Source organism: Rana temporaria, chromosome 4, assembly GCF_905171775.1.
Source record: "Rana temporaria chromosome 4, aRanTem1.1, whole genome shotgun sequence".
Lineage (NCBI taxonomy): Eukaryota > Metazoa > Chordata > Amphibia > Anura > Ranidae > Rana > Rana temporaria.
Genome location: NC_053492.1, coordinates 147,663,591 through 147,684,918, shown reverse-complemented (window position 1 = coordinate 147,684,918; position 21,328 = coordinate 147,663,591). Strand labels below are relative to the sequence as shown.

The 21,328-nt window shown below is 43.8% G+C and overlaps 1 protein-coding gene across 1 annotated transcript; it reads right to left on the bottom strand.

Annotated features, from left to right (window-relative positions):
• Window positions 1-353: 353 nt before the first annotated feature.
• Window positions 354-17,918, bottom strand: SELENOT (selenoprotein T). Its single transcript, XM_040349157.1, has 6 exons — window positions 17,719-17,918; window positions 9,918-10,028; window positions 5,412-5,538; window positions 3,388-3,475; window positions 2,388-2,543; window positions 354-1,026 (listed from the first exon to the last, which is right to left on the bottom strand). Exons 1-5 carry the CDS (start codon window positions 17,865-17,867, stop codon window positions 2,416-2,418), a joined length of 603 nt encoding a protein of 200 aa, XP_040205091.1. The 5' UTR covers window positions 17,868-17,918; the 3' UTR covers window positions 354-1,026; window positions 2,388-2,415.
• Between the last annotated feature and the right edge of the window lie 3,410 nt (window positions 17,919-21,328).

Genomic DNA, 21,328 nt, shown 5'->3' with positions numbered 1-21,328 from the left:
CTCTCTCTCCTCATTGGCTAACTGACTGACAGCAGCGGGAGCCAATGGTGCAGCTGCTTTGTCCCAGCCAATCAGGGGGGACAGCCGAGACACTTGTGGACATCGCTGGATAGAGAAAGGGCTTAGGTAAGTATTAGGGGGTGCTGGGTTGGCTGCTGCACACAGGTGTTTTTTCTTAATACACAGAATGCATTTTTGATTTATCCTTCTGGACTTGACACTTTAATTCGTGAACTAAAAAAATAAGCATGCTGCCTGTCCAGTGCGACCACAATTACTGATCCTTTGACAAGTAAAAGAAATCATTTTCATTTCGTATTTAGCCGATACAGAAAATAAAGACATCACAAGTATTACTGTAATGATAGGTTTATTTAACTTAATTTGCATCTTCTTTAGAGGACCGGTATAAAGGCTCAGTTTAAAAACTCTAAGTTGAGAACATCAAACAGCTGGAGGTTCAGTATGCGTAGCCACCAATATACCTGCAAATACATTGCTATTTTTGCTTATAATTTAGAATAACTTAGTGATCTGTAATATAATTTTTATTATCAGTAGAACATTTAAAGAACTACACATTTAGGGCTAACGGCTGTGGGATATTTGAGTCATTTAAGTCAGAGCATCACTTTAAACTATAAAAAGAACATATTTTTATAAAAATTAGATATCAAAGACAAAAATGTCTCAGGTGGAAACATAAATTACATCATTCTAAACACTGTAAATTATGAAAAAAATAAAGAAAACAAAGAGACCTTTTAATGCCAGCATTATGTGAAGTACGGAACAGTGGATAAATGGCTTAGAAATAAAATCTGGGATGAGACTACACAGTATATCATTGCACTGTCTGTAAAATTCCACAAGAGGGCAGCACACAGAAAATCTTGCATTTAGAACTTCAAAAGGCACAACGAGACGGCAGAGGGACATCCAGCTTGCACTAACAGGGTCTGTCTTCAGAGCAGGCCTTCATAAACACCAGCCCCGCTGATACCTTGTTAGAAGTCCACATCATGCCTAAAAGACATTGCAAAAGAGGTTTAATAAATCGTCATAATTTTAGATCTTCAGACAGAAAAAAGATTTCTAATATAAGGCAAATATAAAAATGTTCATGTTGCTCAGCAGAAAATACATATGCACTGTTTTTAATTGATATAAATGTGATAAGATTAATGCAAATGTATTGAGTTTATTTTCCCTCAGTGGTTTGACATCCTAGGTACTAACTAGCTTCTTAATTACATGTTACATACGCATGCTGTTCAGAGACTGAGCTTTATTTCTTCTTTTATCTCAGTTCAAATCAATATTGATGCCCTTGACCAAAGTATAAATTCCCCAGTGACTTCTGGTACTGCTTTATCTTAGCATTGGTTCTATTTCACAACACAGCAGGAAAATAATGAAAGTTCTATCAAGCATTGCTGTTAGCTACAGAAAACTCAAAATCTATACACACAGAAAATGCAAGTCAAGGCTTCATTTAACCATTTTATTGCATTAATGGACTTAAAAGTTCAAATCACAGTCTTCAGCAGAAAAAATAAAATAAAAGTGTAAAAAAAAAAAAAAACTTTATTAAATATTAATTAAAACTTTTTTTTTTTTTTTTTAAAGACCCAATGCTCGAAAACGAGGATCGTGCCACACACATTGGTTATCGCAGCACAAATCAATAGTTATATGCCCATGATTCAGGATTAACTTTAGACTGGTATTTCAGGTTTTTGTTGGGGCTCAACATCTGGTACTAACTAGACACAACCTCATCAAAAAAATTTTTTTGTTTGAAAGCACTAAAATAGAGATAGATATACATACATATATATATATATACACATATATATAGATACACACACACACATTATATATATATATATATATATATATATATATAATAGAAAAAAACTTGCGCCGGCTCTCTCCACATACAGACCTGATAAAGTTGCGCAAATAAATGCAGCTGCCACCATTTTATTGTACATGGTCTTCGTTTTCAGAACAGGTTTCAGGGCCCAGGCTATTGCGGTAACTGGCAGTTTCTCACTAGAAGGAAGCCAGTCACCGCTAGTGCGGTACGTGACAAAGGGGTGATAAATGCAGACTTGCTACATTTTTAATGCAGTACACTGGATGGCATTGTCACCACAACACACTGCTGTGCCATTTTGGGCACTTCAAATAAAGAAAAAAGGAAATTGTGAGATTTCAAAAAAACATGCAGCACATCACTGCAGCCCATAACAGTGTGAGGGAAGTGTGAATGGGCTCTTGGGGTTCTAGGTGCATCATGTTCAAAATGTACATTTTTAGAATTTGCGCAGAATTTAAGGAAAAAATAAAAAATAAATATCACAAAAAGGGTTAATACTTACAAAATAAATCTGGTGCTGAAAAATGTGGCTAGGAGCGGTGATGGTGAGGAATCGCATCCATATGAACATTTAGCTTCATTTCATTGTCAATTATTTGGACAAGTTGCTGCACCGATGGAATATGTCCAGACTCTAACTTGGACCACACAGGAACATCTGGAAAAAAAAAATAAAAAAATAAAAGAAAAGAAAAGAAATAATGGTATTATCGCTTTGTTAAAACTTCCCGCAAGTTGCACTGAGGCTTTCCTGCAAAATGTGTGTCAGAACTAAATGCCTACAAACTCCATCAGACTTACACAGGGATCCTTAATATTTTAATGCGTAACAAGCATAACGCTAGAAAATAAAGTTAATCATTTGTGTCCCCAGCTACACTGATTGTAGGGCAAAAGTGAATCTGGAAGCTTTTAGCTTGAATCTCCTTTTGCACTACATTCTTCACTTAAAGTGGTTGTATACCCCCCGCCCTTTTGACATCAGTGGCGCATGCGTTCTGAAGGCCCGGAAGACGCTGCTTTACCTTGCCAGGCAGAAGACTCGATCGGGGGCCACTCACAGCTCCGGAGCCACTAACCCAGAAGAAACGCAGAGGGAACATGTCAGCTCCCTTGGCGTGGACTGGGATCAGATGACCTTGTTCTATGGTGAGCATTTCATAATGAGCTAGGACGCGCTGCATACTAGCTCATTATGCCTTTGCCTTACAGGTTTTTTTCTTTGTGGGTATACAATCACTTTAACAGAATACACCATAGAGTTTAGTTCACACAGCATAAAAAAATAAATAGAAAAGTTATTCTAATGTTAACATACTGTCTGTACTACAAAGCATATTTTCCATACAAATGAAGCACAAGAAATTTTCATGCTCAAGCCGACCTCCATACCCATTCTAAATCAGTTCCGGCAAACTGTTTCTATATAGAGTTATGAAAATTGCCCGTATGCAAATCTTCAGCTTAATACCACAACTAAAAAAAGAAACTGAGAAATTTACCATTCAAAGTGATCTCAAAGGCGCCAGTGGACATGCATTGGTTCTCAATCATGTTGCTCAGGAAGAAAACCATCATGCAGGCATAGACCTGACAAAAAAATAATCCAAAGTGAGTATTAACAGCGATTATTAAAGTACAACTAAAGGCAAACTTTTTCGTTAGAATGGCAAAGGGATTAGAACCACTATTGGGATTTTACGGCTCTGTGCCATCGAGTCCCTGTTGACATCGGTGCGATTTGACAGGTTAAATCACATGCCAAATCGCAGCCTATTGCCAGCACTACTTTTGGCGACGATTTCAATAGACATCTGTGCATTAGCCCGCACAGATGTCTTTCATATCGCTATGAACTCGCAGCGAAATGCGGGTTGGAAAGCATGCGAGTTCAGCACAATTTCAAACTCGCATTCAGTGCGAACGTACCCTTAGGGAGATTTACCTCTGGACAGACTTTAGGTCATAAACACAGGAAGGAGTTTACCAGCTGACCTCATAAGCACACACCCTCCGCTGGTCAACTCCGTCCTGTGTTATGCCCTAAAGTCTGTCCAGGAAGTAATGCAGAAGTAATCGAACAGTGTCTTTAAACCACTATGACGAGAGGTAATGCTATGTAGAATTAATGAAAAGGGGTTTTATTTTTGCAAAATAAGTACAATAATGCTATATTGGTACATAGGGGAGCATAGGGTGAACAAAGGTGAACTTAGCCTTTAAGTGTACCACTTATCTGGGGGAAAGTCCAGCCCATAGACAAGTAAACCTCTTACCAATGAGTACAGACAAGAAGAAATCACATCAATGGGAGTCCCCGCTTTAAACTACAAACATTTCATGGTTAACCACTTGTAGACCAGGCTTTTTTTTTTTTAGTACTTTTTGTTTACAAGTTTAAATCAGTATCAGTACAAGTACTCGTGCAAATGCTCCGTATCGGCCCAACCCTAAAACACAGCAATGCAAAGATGATGGAGTAATGTCTGACTCTGATTAGATTAACACTGTCAACAGCAAAGGACCCAACTGCCACTCGCTATTGCATATCAAGTAGGCTGATTACCATCAATGTATATATGGCAGCAGACTATTGTTTTATCCCTAACCTACTTATCTTTTCATTTTAAAACACTGTAGGTGCAAGAAAAGAATCATCCTATTTATTTCAAACCTGAAAAACAGCAACGTTTATGGACCATTCACACTGGAACGCAGCACCGCATTCTGATCTGCTCTGGGGGTCAGTTCAAGTTAGACACCCCAAGCACATTGCGTTTGCCTGCACTGGATCACATGGTAATATAGTAACATGCAATGCGATTGCTGCACGTTTCAAAAAAATAGTGCATGCACTAATGTTGGTGCAGTGTGATTTCAGCCCATTCAAAATGAATGAGACTGAAATCGCACTGCACAAAACTGCATGTGAAGTGCACAGGAAGCACACAGAGTTCTGGTGCGATTTACATACAGTTCTAGTGTAAATGGGCCTTATGCCCCGTACACACGATCCGAAAATCGTACGGAAAATGCCGCTTTCAAAACGATCGTACGATAATCGGATCATTAGTACAGCGCTTCCGAGAGCCAATCGGGACAGTTCATCCGATTTTATTTATCGGACATGCACGAAAATCTTTTTCGTACGATGCCAGATCGTCCGATTTTCGTATAATCAGTACAGCTGTCGTTCGAAAATGCAATACAAATGCATTACAACACATGACATCACTTCCGATTTTTTTATTCTGCCGTACGAGAATTTTCGTGACTTTAGTAAACTCATCAGATTCGACATGAGATTAGCATGCAAAATAAAACGGACGATCATTCGTCCGATAATCGGATCGTGTGTACGGGGCATTATACTTCGCGGTTTTCACATTGTGATTCATTGGGAAATCAGGTAGCATTGTCAGGGCAGAAGCAGATTCCATTCAAGTTGCCTGCAGTCCAGCTTTGTTCCAAATTTAAATTTTCAAGAGGTCCACACTGGCTTTTTTCAAAATACTGCGGCAGTTACCTTATTTTCTTGTCCCCATTGCCAAAGACTTGGAGCTGGCATGCCAAAAAAAGCAAAGGGGTCCTTTCCAATAATTATGAATCCTATTAATACTAGCTTGAAGATAGACAGGAACGATGCAAGGTGTCTGAAAAGAAAGAAAATTGCAAATATCACTGGGATGAGAATAGTAAAATAAAACTCCTCTTTCTAAAAATGGTGTAAAGGAGTGAGCTTAAAGTACATTTTTGAGGCCTGGACAGTGATGGTTTTATTGAAATCATTAGTTGACCAAAGAAATAGCGACATCTGGTAGAAAAACCTGGTAGGCTGCTTGTTGCCTGCCTAAAAACAGAGCATAGATGTTCTCTTATTTGCAGAAGAAGAAAAAAAAAAAAAAAGAAGGAGCTAGAATCGGATGCAGAGACTGGTCCCTGCACTGATGCAAGGAAAGTATTGTCACTTTGGGCATGAGTGCCATACTGGCCCTGGGCAGAGTGAATGTTTGCTTGATTAACCTTTCACCTGGTTTCCACCATTGCTACAGATGAGGGTATTCCCATGCGTGGTAATCAAGAGATGGGTGCGGAAATAGGGCAAGTGTGCCCTGGAAGTATAGTGCTGCAACATGGGTGAAGACTATCCTGTAGCAAATCCTCATAGAAAAAGTGCAGAAGGAAGTGCCCAAGTACCCTATATGGGATCTAGGCGGAGGTAGCGTTTAAGTGCGCAACCTGTCGTGTGATGTCACACCTGGTCATCAACCTGACACTAAGCTCTGAATGGTTACTTACGAAGTTTGAAAATCTTACACCATTAAACTAATCAATTTCAAATGTGAATCACAGCTATATGGTATAAATGCATACCATTCAGAATTAGGGGCTAGAGTAATGGTTCAACAAGCAGGGGGGCACTGTCTAACCTTGTCCATGTTGCTGCTCCTATATAAGGTCCAGGCTTCACCCATTATGATAGGGCTACCTCTGGGTTTCATAGGGATAGGACCACAGCCTTGAACCTGTATAGCATCCTGCATGCAGGATCCATTGCTCAAAGTAAAAAGTACAACCCCGTACCTATGGTGTGGGGTCCAGGTATGGTTCCCAAGGTTACACCAATCCAGAAGATTTTTGGTTGAAGTAGATGGAATTGTGTCTTATTTCAATCATTGCTTCTATGGTTATATTAGAAGTGTGTCCTTAAATATTTGCAAGTGTCCAATCACCTGAAGGCCCTATAACCCCCAGGTACTGTACAGTTAAGATAAATATGTGTCGTAGCACGTAAACTAGCATTCCAATCACAAACTATACATACTCACACTCTAAGCCTATTCTAACCTGTAACAGAATAATGTCTATACCAATTCTAAGGTCACTCGGATGTGGTCACATGATTGGCTCCCAGCGCCAGCTTTAGTGTAGAGGAGAGACAAACAACAATCAATGCCCCATAGTAAGCTTCTTCTTTTTTTTTTTAAATGGAAGACATGAATGGAAGCAGATGAAAATGATGTAGAGGATGTCCATTTACATCTGTTTGCCCATAGGAAAGGATAACTATCCATATTTCATCTGTCAGACGGATGGAGAAAAAATAAAAAATAAAAACAGCCTGTGTGAACGGGGCATTAAAGCCAGCAGCTACACATACCGCAGCTACTGGCTTTTAATAAATGGACACTTATTTACAATTTTTTTTTTTTTTTAATATATAAAAATGGAACCCCCCCCCCCTTTTTTTAACTACTTCAGCCCCGGAGGATTTGGCTGAAAATGATCGGCCACTTTTTACGATTCGCCACTGCGTCACTTTGACAATTGTGCGGTCGTGCGACGTGGCTCCCAAACAAAATTGTTGTCTTTCCCCCCCCCACACAGACCTTTCTTTTGGCGGCATTTGATCACCTCTTATTTTTTGCGCTATAAACAAAAATAGAGCGACAACTTAAAAAAAAAAAAACGATATTTTTTGCTATAATAAATATCACCAAAAATATATAAAAAAATTCCCCAGTTTAGGCCAATGCGTATTCTTCTACATATTTTTGTAAGCCTTTGATTGGTTTGCGCTAAAGTTATAGCGTCTACAAAATAGGGGGTAATTTTCTGGCATTTTTATAAAAAACATTTTTTTACTAATAATGAATTTTTATCGTGACTGCAACATTATGGTGGACACATCGGACACTTTTGATGCCATTTTGGGACCACATTTATACAGCGATTAGTGCTATAAAAATGCACCGATTATTGTATAAATGTGACTGGCAACTCAATGGATCAGTGAAAATGCTGCCAAAATCACATGACATGCAAAGGTGAAATCCCAGGGGGATATACAAAGAACTGTAGGGTATTGTGAAAAGAAAAAAAAAAAGAAAAAATCACACTGCATGGGAGCAGTACTTCATAAAGTCCATAAGTGTACTTCCAAACAGGTGAGTGAAAACAAAATAAATGGATAAAATCACATGAAAAATTAAAAAGCAGTATGGGGTACTAAACATGTTACCCACATGGGTTGGGTAACATGTTTAGTACCCCATACTGCTTTTTACTATAATGTTCACGGGATTTTATCCATTTATTTTTAAATAAAGCCTTCACAGGTTTATTTTTGATCTGCACCATTGGGAGCATTTCCTTTTTGTTTTTATATATCCACACATGCTGTGCTGATTTATGAGCCTGGCTAATTCACCATTGGCCTTATCCATTCGGGGTCCTGTTTCTGAAGGGAGGTATCTGACCAGATTGGTTCCACCATCCAAGCCGGAGTGACCATCTCTACAGAGCCATCCGCACAGAGCCCCAGGGTCTGCTGAGACCACCACGCTTTATCTGACTTGCTGTTAAGACTAACATGCAAGTCCACCACAGCTGGTAAGAGTACCCATTTTCTTTACATGATAATTTGAAGATTACTACAGACAAGCCATGACCATTGTCTTCATTCATCTGAATTGACATTTGTGAAGTGTTTCATTCATTTATTGGGAAGCATACCTATGAACTATCCACATTGTTCACTGCACCTGTGTAGTGTTTTCACTCCCCTGTTTGGAAGTACACTTATGGACTTTATGCAGTACTGCTCCCATGCAGTGTGACTTTTTCTTTTCACAATACCCTACAGTTCTTTGTATATCCCCCTGGGATTTCAATTTGCATGTCATGTGATTTTGGCAGCATTTTCACAGATCCATTGAGTTTAGCGCTGCACTTTCTGTCCCCCATTTGCTTTTGACTTTGTTTGTTTGTGTGGTAGTTGCTATATTGTTTTCTTTTTTGTGTGTTAGCTAGCGCAGTTGTTTCCCCCACATTTCTATATGTGCAGAAGGCTGTCGGGAATCAGTTAATTTTCAGTCTTTTGTTTCGCAAAAAATAAAAAACCCAGTGGTCAGATATCACCAAAAGCTGACTGTGCAATTGTCATTCAAAATGCAACAGTGCTGAAAGCTGAAAATTGGCCTGGGCAGGAAGGGGGTGAAAGCTCCCTGTATTGAAGTGGTTAAAGTTTAACAGCTTGATAAAATGCTTTGGCAAGGAACATATAGTACATTTCACATTAATAATTATGCTACAAGAATAAATGTGTGCTGTAAATTGCTTCAGCATTGTTCTTTTCTACTTGCTGAGGCCACCGTTTTGTTGAAGCCCAGAGCCCCTGAGCAGCAGACCGCCCTCTACATTCTTGGCACAATGCTGAAAAATAGAGAGCAACTGAGCATGTGCAGAGGAAGGTGGGACAGTGTATTACCGGACTTTAAACAGTATACCGTATATACTCTAGTATAAGCCGAGGCACCAAATTTTTTTTGTGGGAAAAACTTTGACTCAAGTATAAGCCTAGAGTGGGAAATGCAGCAGCTACTGGGTCCCAGATGCCATGATTGTCCCCAGTGTAACAAAAAGCATCTCTTGGAATCAGGGGTGGAGGGAGAAGGTACTGCATGTGCTAGGGGGCTATTTGGGAGGAGAGAGGACATGTGCTGGGGTGGGCAGATTTAATATCCAACAACATATCCCAATGTATCCCCCACACCCAAATCACTGCAAGTATTACATTTATGTCAGCTCCCCCGTGCAAATACCATCTATAGTGTGTGTAATCATTGTAATGATCAGACTCCAGATGAGCGACACATGTACAGTGGCATCTCTCCTCTTCCCAGCTTTTCCTCATGTCTGTGTACACAGAAGACATCAGAAGGAGGCGTGGGAGGGGCGTGTTCAGTGGTGTTGCACCGTCTGCATTTACAGTGAGAAAGGCAGCCGGCGGGAAGCCATGCCAACTGCCATAGAGAGCCGATAGCGTGTGAAGCCTGAAGTGATCTAGCAGGACTTAATTTTCTGATTAAAGTGCAATCTAAAAATTTGCCACAAGAAACACCATTGTAAATAATAACCAGAAACCTCCTCTATATGGTAATAATAGCAGAAAATATAGTCCATCGCAGTTTAGGACCTTTAAGAAAAACAGAATGGTGCAGTAAATGCAAGACTGTGCTCAATTACTCACCTATAAACTGGGTGAGGAAGATAATTTTCTCCTTCAATGCGGATGTCTGGGTACCGCTGGCTTATAACCCGCATGTACTCCTCAAACACCCGCCGATAACCTCAGGAGATGCTGCAAAAAAACAAATATAAATCATTAGCAATTGATGTTATAGTGCCTCACCCGACCTTTGAAATGATCCTCTAAAGATCAATTCCAGCAAGAAACATCTCAAAACAGTTACATACGCAGTCAATACTTTGGCAAACTTGGAAGTAACATTTTAACATAATTTTGCTTTTGAAGCTCACCAGAAATGTCTGCATTATTGCTGAATGCAAAAACAGATTGTTTTGGTGCGTTGTCCATTAAAATCCTCATTCCAGCTACCCATCGTCTCCTACCGGTACTGTACCAACGCCAATGGGGGGGGGGGGGTTGTACAGCCCTGCGTCCCCCACCCCTCCATGAGTATTGGTGACAGCCAGGGCAGAGAGCTGCTCTGTGAAAGCCAGGGCAGGGAGAAGTGCACCGACAGGGTGCCCGGGTGTGGACCATACCCGGTTGACTGACAACCAGGGCCAGCCGCGGGATTCAGTCTGCCACTCACAGCATGGAGAAAGACACTAAGCAGCGCTGAATAGAGGACAGCAACTGCTGGAACTTAACTTTTCAAGTTAACCAGCAGGCGATTGGTTGCTAGATGGTCCTAGCAACCAATCATTCGCTTGTTAATATGAAAAATTAACTCCAGCAGTTCCCACCCTCTGTTCAGCACTGCTGTGTCTCCAGCTCTGCATGCATCCCCCAGTAAAATGTAGGAAGCAACGTGTATGGGTCCAGAGGGACAGGGTGCCGTGCAATGTAAAGGAAACCAGAGGTGCTGGAGCTGTGTAATGTAAAGTGGTCCAGAGGTGCAGTTGTGGAGAGGGTGTACACAGTACTGACAGATATTGGGGGGTGCAGAGGTAAGCAGGGGGCGTTTTTACATTTTAAAGCTGGGGGGGTGCTAGATATAGGATCCGACCCGGTTGCCAAATGCTCTAGGCACGCCCCTGTCTCTTAAAGAAACCAGCATTCTTAACACAGGAGCTGTGGATTATAGCATGCGATTTGTGGATGAAAGGTCTGTGCAATAGTACTCCATGCTGGATTTTGTCTTGTTTAAAAAAAAAAAAAAACACATTCAAATATGTTCCTGCCTGGTGACTGCTAATACATTTTACCTGCCCAGTTGCTATGTCGAATAAAAAAAGGCAATATTTTGCATTAATTTCAAAAATCATTAAATTTATTCTCAATCCCAGATTCATCTTTGGACAGAGGAGATAAAAATAGAAACCTGACAGGGGTTCCAAACATTTCTTTCTCTAACTAAAACTGAATAAGCCACACAAATATATACGAGTAGGAGTTCTACTTGGAATTTCTTTTCATACGCAATAAAAGGGCATGATTCCTACTGCAGAGAAGAAAAAAAAAAAAACACACTTTACCTATAAATTGATTATTTTTACTGACAAGCAGCATTGTTTGTTTAGGTGTTCATACACTACCTCACCAAAAAATAAAGAACGCTTGAAAAATATTCCAGGCAAATCTTTAAAAAGCAGCATGCCAAGATGATACAAAAAAAAAAAATATCTTTTGGTTTAAATACAAGTTATGCTTTTTTTTTTAATAAACCGCACACAAAGTTCAATATACTGGCTTTGTTGGCAATGAAGGAGTGCATTAGCAGTGTTGCATATTCATATTGCTTCTATTCGTTCTCTTGTGGATTCTTCCAGAGAAATATGTTTGTTTCTGTAACAGAAGCTTAGCAACCATAATGGAGACCAGTTTACAAAACAGCACCAATGATTGCATCAATCAGTATTTTGCAATCGGGATCCATAAATAGAATGCATGAAAAAAAAATGGATTTGGAAAACACATATGCAATTTTAAAATAAGGTGGCCATACAAATACAGGCATTTATAAAGTGAACTTTGATTTTGCACTTTCAGAGTAAAGCAACCCCTGCAGCCACATACTTTGATCCTGCCTCCCATGCCACCTGCATAAATCAAGATAGAATGCCTTGTGTAAATCCCAATGAAGTCTGGTTAGACCTGACTTAGCCCTGACCACCTCCAAGCACAGTACACACTTATAAAAGTGGACCAACGATCGTCCGTTTCTCATCGATGTTTCATAGCATGTTTCAGGTCCAACGCGAGGAACTACTAATTGTACAAAAATTCTCAAACTATAAACTTTTGTTGATTATTGTAAAACCGTATAAAAACAGAAGCCATTAAAAGAAAATTGGTAGTTCTGTTCAGGTAAGAGAAAAACTGAAATGTGTCCCTTCGGAAATTTCATTTTGGAAAGTCTGAATCGGGATGCCAACAGCTATGTATAGGGTTGTCCCGATATTAATATTGGCGCCGATATCAAACATTTGCCTGAGTTATTGTACTCAGGCAAAAGCAATCCGATACCTTGGCAGTCAGGGGGGTGATCGGTGTGGTGCTGGGGAGGAGTTACAATCGCCGATCTCTAATAATTCATCCGACAGTAAAAACACAGTGCTGCATATTAGTGCCCCACTGTCATGACATTTAAAAAAAAAAATATTGGTAATCGGTGTCAAGTACTTGAAAAAATTATCGTAACTTGTACTCGGTCTTATGCTGGCCATACACTATACGAAAAATCGGGCGAAAATCGTCGTTCAGACAGTTCGTTCGTTTTTCGAACAGTTAATGGGCAAAAAAATAAATAAATCGATAATCGTCTAGACGTTTTTGAGACGAAAAAACGAAGGACAAGTTTGGAAATTTTCTGCCGAACGAACGATAAATCGGAAGGTTAATGTGTTTCCCGTCCGAACTTTCTGCACTAGATATATGTAAAGAAAAAAAAAAAAAAAAAAAATGTTTTATTTATGTTCACTGAACGATTTATCGGTCATTACATTATGGCACATTACATTACCTGTGCCTCCATGCGACCCCGTCGTGTGATCGCAGCGGGCCGCGGCCTCAATTACCGGTGGGCACCATGTCACAATTTGTCGCAATTGCGACCCGGCGCCCGGATTTTGTCGAGCCCTGCCAGATGATATCCGATTTGCTGCAGTTTGACAACTGCTGTCCAGCTCTCTTGATTTTTCAATTGAAGGATGTCGGGCACAAGCAGGACAACGACCATCCAGAGAATTAATTTTGACCAGTTAATTGGGAATCAGCAAACATTTGTATAGTCTATGGCGAGCTTTAGGACTCTAACCCACATGGCAGTACACAGCCTGGGGAACATGTCAGCACTCAACCTCAGCCCAGTGCTGCATTGCGTTAGAAGGGAGATAGCGCTACACACTCCCCCAAATGCAGAATGTACTTTTTCTCCCTTCTTGTCCATACATTCACTAAACAAGTCAAGTTTTGCAAATAGCCATGTGGATATACATGTTGATGTATATACAGACAAGAGATTAGTCTGTTTATGTAAATATTGTATTCTCAGATGTCCTTGACAGGACAAATGTCCATCAGCATACTGTGATCATTTCTATGAACCCAGAGAGATCTTATGAAATACAACAAGCTGGTTTTACAAATGTCTGGAAAATGTAAATAGCCAATTAGGTGGGCCTATACTCGCATATTAACAGCGCTATAGGATTGGCCAAGGAGGGTTCTTACACCTTTACTAAAGATCTACTGATTCAGGATTCCTCCAATGCTGTAACCAAAGTGAACTCATGATTCTTCCATGTTCAGCAGATGTCACCTGAACATAGTAGAGCCATGGCATCTGATCATGAGAACATCAATGTGAGATGAAAGTATCTTCATGAAATGCGTGTGCCAGGCCTTTTATCACACGTCTCCATCTATCCTAGCAAGGGTGTAAAAAACAAACTGCTTTCATTTACTTTTTAATATAGGTGTATACGAGTTTATTGTAATGTAAGCCCTCTAAATGTGTTAATAGGATTTGCATTGCTCTGTCCGCAGCCCTGAAATGAAGAATAATGCTCTTATTTTTGGGATAAGTGATTGTATGAGACATAAAAGTGCCTTTTGTTTTAAGGAGATGTACTTACTGTGCTATGCACTAGACTTAGGGGCTTTTTGTACCATCTGTGTTAACATTTAAAAAAAACTTGTTAATATACACTTTGTAATTACTAGGGTTGTCCAGATACCGATACCAGTATCGGGACCGATACCGAGTATTTGCGGGAGTACTCGTACTCGCGCAAATACCCCCGATACCTAAATAGAATACTTCCCCCCCCCCTTCCCCCCCCCTTGCCACATCGCGCCGCCGCATCGAGGGACATGGCTAGAGGGACATTGCTGCATATGTGAGGGACATGGCTAGAGGGACATTGCTGCATATGTGAGGGACATGGCTAGAGGGACATTGCTGCATATGTGAGGGACATGGCTAGAGGGACATTGCTGCATATGTGAGGGACATGGCTAGAGGGACATTGCTGCATATGTGAGGGACATGGCTAGAGGGACATTGCTGCATATGTGAGGGACATGGCTAGAGGGACATGGCTGCATATGTGAGGGACATGGCTAGAGGGACATGGCTGCATATGTGGGGGACATGGCTGCATATGGGGGGGACATGGCTGCATTTGGGGACACATTTAAAAAAAGTATCGGTATTCGGTATCGGCGACTACTTGAAAAAAAGTATCGGTACTTGTACTCGGTCCTAAAAAAGTGGTATCGGGACAACCCTAGTAATTACTTGTCGCTGGAGCGGCCATATTTGGCCTCCTATCGTGCTGCTAATCTCTCAGACAGGGTCTGCCTATATCTAAACTAATTATATTTGACACTAATAATGCTCCTGCTAGCTGGAGGTTATCATCTAACCCCAAGGCCTCTTTCACACTGGCTTTCCGATCAGGTCCACCTGTCAGTTCTTCAGACAGACCTGATTGGAGCCTCCATTCACTCCTATGGAGCAGCGGATGTCAGCGGTGACATGTCCTCCGACACCCCCTGATATGCGATCCTGTCCTTTAAATCCCGACGGATGGTGATCCTATTTTCCATCCATCTGGAGGATCGGATGAAAACACACGGGCTGTCTGATTTCATCCCATCTCCCCATAGAGGAGAGCGGGACTCTACTGTGCGGAGACGGACCTGTCATCCACCTGATCAACGGAGCGAGCACGTGTGAAAGGACCCTGGGGCAATCCATTCACACTTTATATTTCTCCCTCTGTCCTGCAGGCTGGATAAGAGAAATTAGTCTATTCCCCTATCAATGCTAAGGCAGGCCATACATTATGCAATTTGATGGAGCAATCCCTCCCGCAGTGCGAAGAAGAAGAAGAAAAAAAAGACAGTCTGGTTGTACTGAAGTCAATAGATGGATGGAAAATTGGCAGGTTGCTGAACTGTCTATGGCTGGCTTAAATAGTGTGCATCGAAGAATCTTCTAGGTCACAGGTGTCAAACACCAGGCCTGCGGGCCGAATCGGGACCTCCAGGCCAATTCATGTGGCCCCCGCACCACTCCTGCAGCTGCAGGAGAGCTCCAGCCCACCTCTGGTCCTCCTCCAGACCCCTACTTTCAAGCAATGCACCCAGCTTCTTCCCAGCAGCATAACGGAAAAAGGGTGCACTGTGATGTAAGGGAGAGTGGGGGACTCAACTTCTGATGGTTGGGGGGGCTCTTGACATCTAATGTGAGGGGATGCGCTGGACATCTAATCTCACAGATACAACCGGCCCTTTTGAGGGCAATTATAATGCTGATGAGGCCCGCAATGAAATTGAGTTTGACACCCCTGTTCTAGGTGGTCAGAACAGACGTGGGTGCTGGTACCTGTCTAAACTACTGTTTTAAATTAACATTTTAGTATTGATCTGCTTTGAGAACAGATAGAAAACATTTACCTCAAGGACAACTATAGTCTCTCACTCCAGCCCCTAAACCAATTAAAACCTAGACCCCCCCATGTGCTTACTTACCCCGATGGTAGTGGCCCTGTGTCGCTATATTATTCACATCAGTAACTCCCCATAGACCTGAAGTGGTCATATTTGTAGAGCAGGGATGCAGGGAGTACAGATCCATTCTACTCTATGGAGAGGTCCAGCACAGGTGGTGACAGATTTTGGGATGTAGTGGTGGAGAGGTTTGTACCGAAGGAGGAAAGAGTCATTCCCCCCCCCCCCCCCACCGTCGTGGTGGAGAGGTTTGTACCGAAGGAGGAAAGAGTCACCCCCCCACCGTACAGATCCATTCTACTCTATGGAGAGGTCCAGCACAGGTGGTGACAGATTTTGGGATGTAGTGGTGGAGAGGTTTGTACCGAAGGAGGAAAGAGTCATTCCCCCCCCCCCCCCACCGTCGTGGTGGAGAGGTTTGTACCGAAGGAGGAAAGAGTCACCCCCCCACCGTACAGATCCATTCTACTCTATGGAGAGGTCCAGCACAGGTGGTGTCAGATTTTGGGATGTAAAGAAGGGAAGAGTCCCCGTCTCCCCCCCGTCGCGGTGGAGAGGTTTTTTCTGCCGAAGGAGGGAAGAGTCCCTGTCTCCCCCCCGTCGCGGTGGAGAGGTTTGTGCCGAAGGAGGGAAGAGTCCCCGTCTCCCCCCCGTCGCGGTGGAGAGGTTTGTGCCGAAGGAGGGAAGAGTCCCCGTCTCCCCCCTGTCGCGTTTTGTGCCGAAGGAGGGAAGAGTCCCCGTCTCCCCCCTGTCGCGTTTTGTGCCGAAGGAGGGAAGAGTCCCCGTCTCCCCCCTGTCGCGTTTTGTGCCGAAGGAGAGAAGAGTCCCCGTCTCCCCCCCCGTCGCGGTGGAGAGGTTTGTACCGAAGGAGGGAAGAGTCCCCGTCTCCCCCCTGTCGCGTTTTGTGCCGAAGGAGGGAAGAGTCCCCGTCTCCCCCCTGTCGCGGTGGAGAGGTTTGTGCCGAAGGAGGGAAGAGTCCCCGTCTCCCCCCCCGTCGCGGTGGAGAGGTTTGTGCCGAAGGAGGGAAGAGTCCCCGTCTCCCCCCCGTCGCGGTGGAGAGGTTTGTGCCGAAGGAGGGAAGAATCCCTGTCTCCCCCCTGTCGCGTTTTGTGCCGAAGGAGGGAAGAGTCCCCATCTCCCCCCTGTCGCGTTTTGTGCCGAAGGAGAGAAGAGTCCCCGTCTCCCCCCCCGTCGCGGTGGAGAGGTTTGTACCGAAGGAGGGAAGAGTCCCCGTCTCCCCCCTGTCGCGTTTTGTGCCGAAGGAGGGAAGAGTCCCCGTCTCCCCCCTGTCGCGGTGGAGAGGTTTGTGCCGAAGAAGGGAAGAGTTCCCCCCCCACCATTGTGGTGGAGAGGTTTGTACAAAAGGGAAGTCTGCGCCCCCCCCCCCCCCAAGTTTGGGTGCCATTTTAGACAAGCTCACGTCTATCAGCTTCCTACAACCTGAACACACTCTCTGGTCATCAGAACTAATAGGGCACACAGTTAGAACCGAACCAGCGCTTGATGACATCAGATGACAAGATGGCGGTGGGGGACCCCACGCGGAGGACTACACCGGACAAGGCTGGGTTCTCTGGGCAGACAAGAGGCTTTTTCTAGGACAACACACTGGGAGGTTGAGAGAAAAAACAAAGGGGAAGTTCTTCTTCACCTCCCATCACCCTCATCCCTGAGGTAGGGGGATGGGCACAAAGCCCCATTCTTCCTCACCCCCATTACTATACACATGGAAGGAGGATGCTCCCGGCCGCCGTCATTACTCAGCACCATGCTTCCCCTCCCCCTTTCCCTGTAATAATGGCGGAAAGGAGCAGTATTAGAGGGCCCGGCGTCCAGCACTCACCATAACTGGAACTTGAGGAGCGGGCCGGCCGTGTATTGCATCCTCAGCTTCTTGCTCGGCAAGCCGTCCCCGTCCGCCGAGGCCCCGCTCAGTACGCCGGCCAGTACCCCGCTTACCAGCAGCAACCACGGTACACACCGCACCGACATCCTGACCTCAGCTGCTACTACAAGCACAAGGTACAGCCCTTCGTAACGTCAGTACGTACACCGAGTCACATGAGGAGGGGGCGGGACTAGCGGCGTGCTTCGGCCATGATGACTGTGGGAATATAGTGATTCCTAAGAGGGGAAGATGGATAGCATTTCCTTATTTCTCACATTCTTCCGGAAGTTACTGTACGCAGCCGTGTTCTTTTCTTAGAGCCAAGTTCAACTTAAAGCGGAGTTCCACCCAAAAGTGGACCTCTTAATCCATTCCTCGCCCCCTTACATGCCAAATTTGTCATGTCATTTTTTTTTGGGGGGGGGGGGGGAGTTCAGGAGGAGTGGGACTTCCTGTCCTACTCTTGCCAAGGGGCTGCTAAGGCGATACGTCATATCGCCTTTTGGCAGCCCCTCCCTGTAGGCGATCGCCTAGGAAACGTGACAGGTCCCAGGCGATCGCCTGTCCAATCGGATGGCGCAGCGCCGCTCGCGCATGCCCAGTGGGTGCCCGGCCGTGAAGCCGAAAGCTGTCACGGCCGGGTGCCCACACTTAGAATGAAGACGTTGGCCGGAGAGGAGCGGAGCCCTGGCCGGCGCATCGCTGGACGTTGGAGCAGGTGAGTGTATGTTTATTAAAAGCCAGCAGCTACACTTTTTGTAGCTGCTGACTTTTAACCACTTGCCGACCGCGCCATAGGCATTTTACTGCTACAGCGCGGTCGAGTTGTTTTGACAGGACGTCCCTGGGACGTCCTCCCAGAATCCTCCACTTGCGCGCTCCTGGAATCGCGGTAAATTGCAGCTGATAGCGGCCATTTACCACGTGGTCGCTCCGTCAAATGACAGAGCGATCACTTGTAAACAAACCGGCGTCATTTGATGACGTCGGTTCCTCCCTCTCCTCTCTGTACCGTTCGGTACAGTGTGAGAGGAGGGGGGGGGGGAGCGGGTGTCAGCAGCAGCACTGTGGCTGGATCTGTGACAACTGCAGTCACAGATCCAGCCATCCATCCATCCCAGCTCAGCTATCCCTGCGCAATACTCTGCAATACCCTGCGCAATACCCTGCGCAATACTCTGCAATACCCCAATATTCTGCAATACTCTGCAATATCCCATTACTCTGCAATACCCTGCGCAATACTCTGAAATATCCCATTACTCTGCAATACCCTGCGCAATACTCTGCAATATCCCATTACTCTGCAATACCCCAATACTCTGCAATACCCTGTGCAATACCCCAATACTCTGCAATACCCTGCGCAATACTCTGCAATACCCCAATAAATACTCTGCAATACCATAATACTCTGCAATACCCTGCACGATACTCTGCAATACCCCCCATACTCTGCAATACCCATTTTTTTAAAGCGCCCCTGTCCCGTGTGCTCGCATGCAGAAGCGAACGCATACGTAAGTCCCGCCCACATATGAAAACGGTGTTCAAGCCACACATGTGAGGTATCTCTGCGAACGTTAGAGCGAGAGCAATCATTTTGGCCCTAGACCTCCTCTGTAACTAAAAACATATAACCAATAAAAGTAATTAAAGCGTCGCCTATGGGGATTTTTAAGTAGCAAAGTTTGGCGCCATTCCATGAGTGTGCGCAATTTTGAAGTGTGACATGTTGGGTATCTATTTACTCAGCGTAACTTCATCTTTCACATTATGATAAAAAATTGGCCTAACTTTACTGTTTTTTTTTTTTTAAGCACAAAACTGTTTTTTTTTTAAAAACACGCGTTCAAAAAATTTCTGAGAAAATACCATGCGAGATAAAAAGTTGTAATGGCCGCCATTGTATTCTCTAGGGTCTTTGCTAAAAAAGCATATATAATGTTTTGGGGTTCTATGTAATTTTATAGCAAATGATGATTTTTACATGTAGGAGAGAAGTGTCAGAATTGGCCTGGGTGCTCCAGAACGCCTGATGGTGCTCCCTGCATGTTGGGCCTCAGTATGTGGCCACGCTGTGTAAAAGTCCCACACGTGGCATCGCCATACTCGGGAGGAATAGCAGAATGTGTTTTGGGGTGTAATTTGTGGTATGCATATGCTCTGCATGAGAAATAACCAGCAAATATGACAGAAACTAGATATTTATTTATTTTTTTACAGAATTTTCAGTCGTTTTTCTTTTATAGCGCAAAAAATAAAAAACCCAGAGGTGATCAAATACCACCAAAAGAAAGCTCTATTTGTGTGAAAAAAAGGACATAAATTTCATATGGGTACAATGTTGTATGACTGAGTAATTGTCATTCAAATTGTGAGAGCACCGAAAGCTGAAAATTGGTCTGGTTAAGAAGGGGGTTTAAGTGCCCAGTGGTCAAGTGGTTAATAAACATTAAAAATGCCTGGAACACCCCTTTAACCACTTCAATACCAGGCACTTCCGCTGTTTAAATGACAATTGCGCGGTCATGCTACACTGTACCCAAACTACATTTTTAGCATTTTGTTCCCACAATAGAGCTTTCTTTTGGTGCTATTTGATTACCTCTGCGGTTTTTATTTTTTGCTAAACAAATAAAAACAGACTGAAAAAAATAATATTTCTCTTTCGTTCATAGACGGACGCAGCCTTCATTGACCTTAGGGTTATGCTTCTTCCTACCAGGAGATTTAGGCAGAATTCTACAGCACTTAAGGTGTTAAAAACTTTCCTTCATGCCGCTCCTCCCAGGGGGCGTGGCTCCCCCAGGAATTACCCACACCCTGCTCTAGTAGCCTCAGTTTGTTTTCTGCCTAACGACAGGAGAGTCAGGCTCTCTCTGGAGTTCCTGGACTCTGGAGTTTTTTTCTGGCGATTTTTCTCGCTTTTTATTATTTTGTTCCTGCATTTTTGAATCCTGCAATTCTTCTATCAACAGCCGACTGGGTGACAGGCTGGGTCCTCGACCCTTGTAGTCCCCCCAGGTTCGGCCTTCGAGCGTGTGCCGGCCCTCAGCTCAGCTTTGGGACGTCCACGATAGGCCCAGTTGCTCCAGGGGCGGCCGGGGAACTTCGGTTCTAGGGCACACATATGACCGGTCTTTTATGGCTTTGTCACAGTGTGTCTGGCTGAGAGCCATGCCGTTCGCAGACGTTGGTTCTGTCTAGGATACCTCCAGCCGGGTAGTCGCAGGACGGGTAAGTAGTGGCCCCTTACTCAGGTAAGTGGTCTGGCTGGAATTTTTCCCTTGGGAGGTCGACTGAGGGTTTTTCCCTGCTTTCCTCACTCCCTTATTCCTCTCCCTCCTTCCCCCTTTGGGTGTCGGCTGTGCGGGTTTTTTTTTTTTCTGGGGCTCATATTCACTGGACCCGTGGTATGGCGGGGGCTGTTTGTGTCACTGCAGGGGACTGTGGTGTACATTTCTGGACATTATCTGTGTGCTGTGTGGTGAATTTTTGTGTGCTGACAGTTTGGGTACACTGTCTTTTTAAATCTGCGCCACGGTGGCCATTTTGCCGGAGC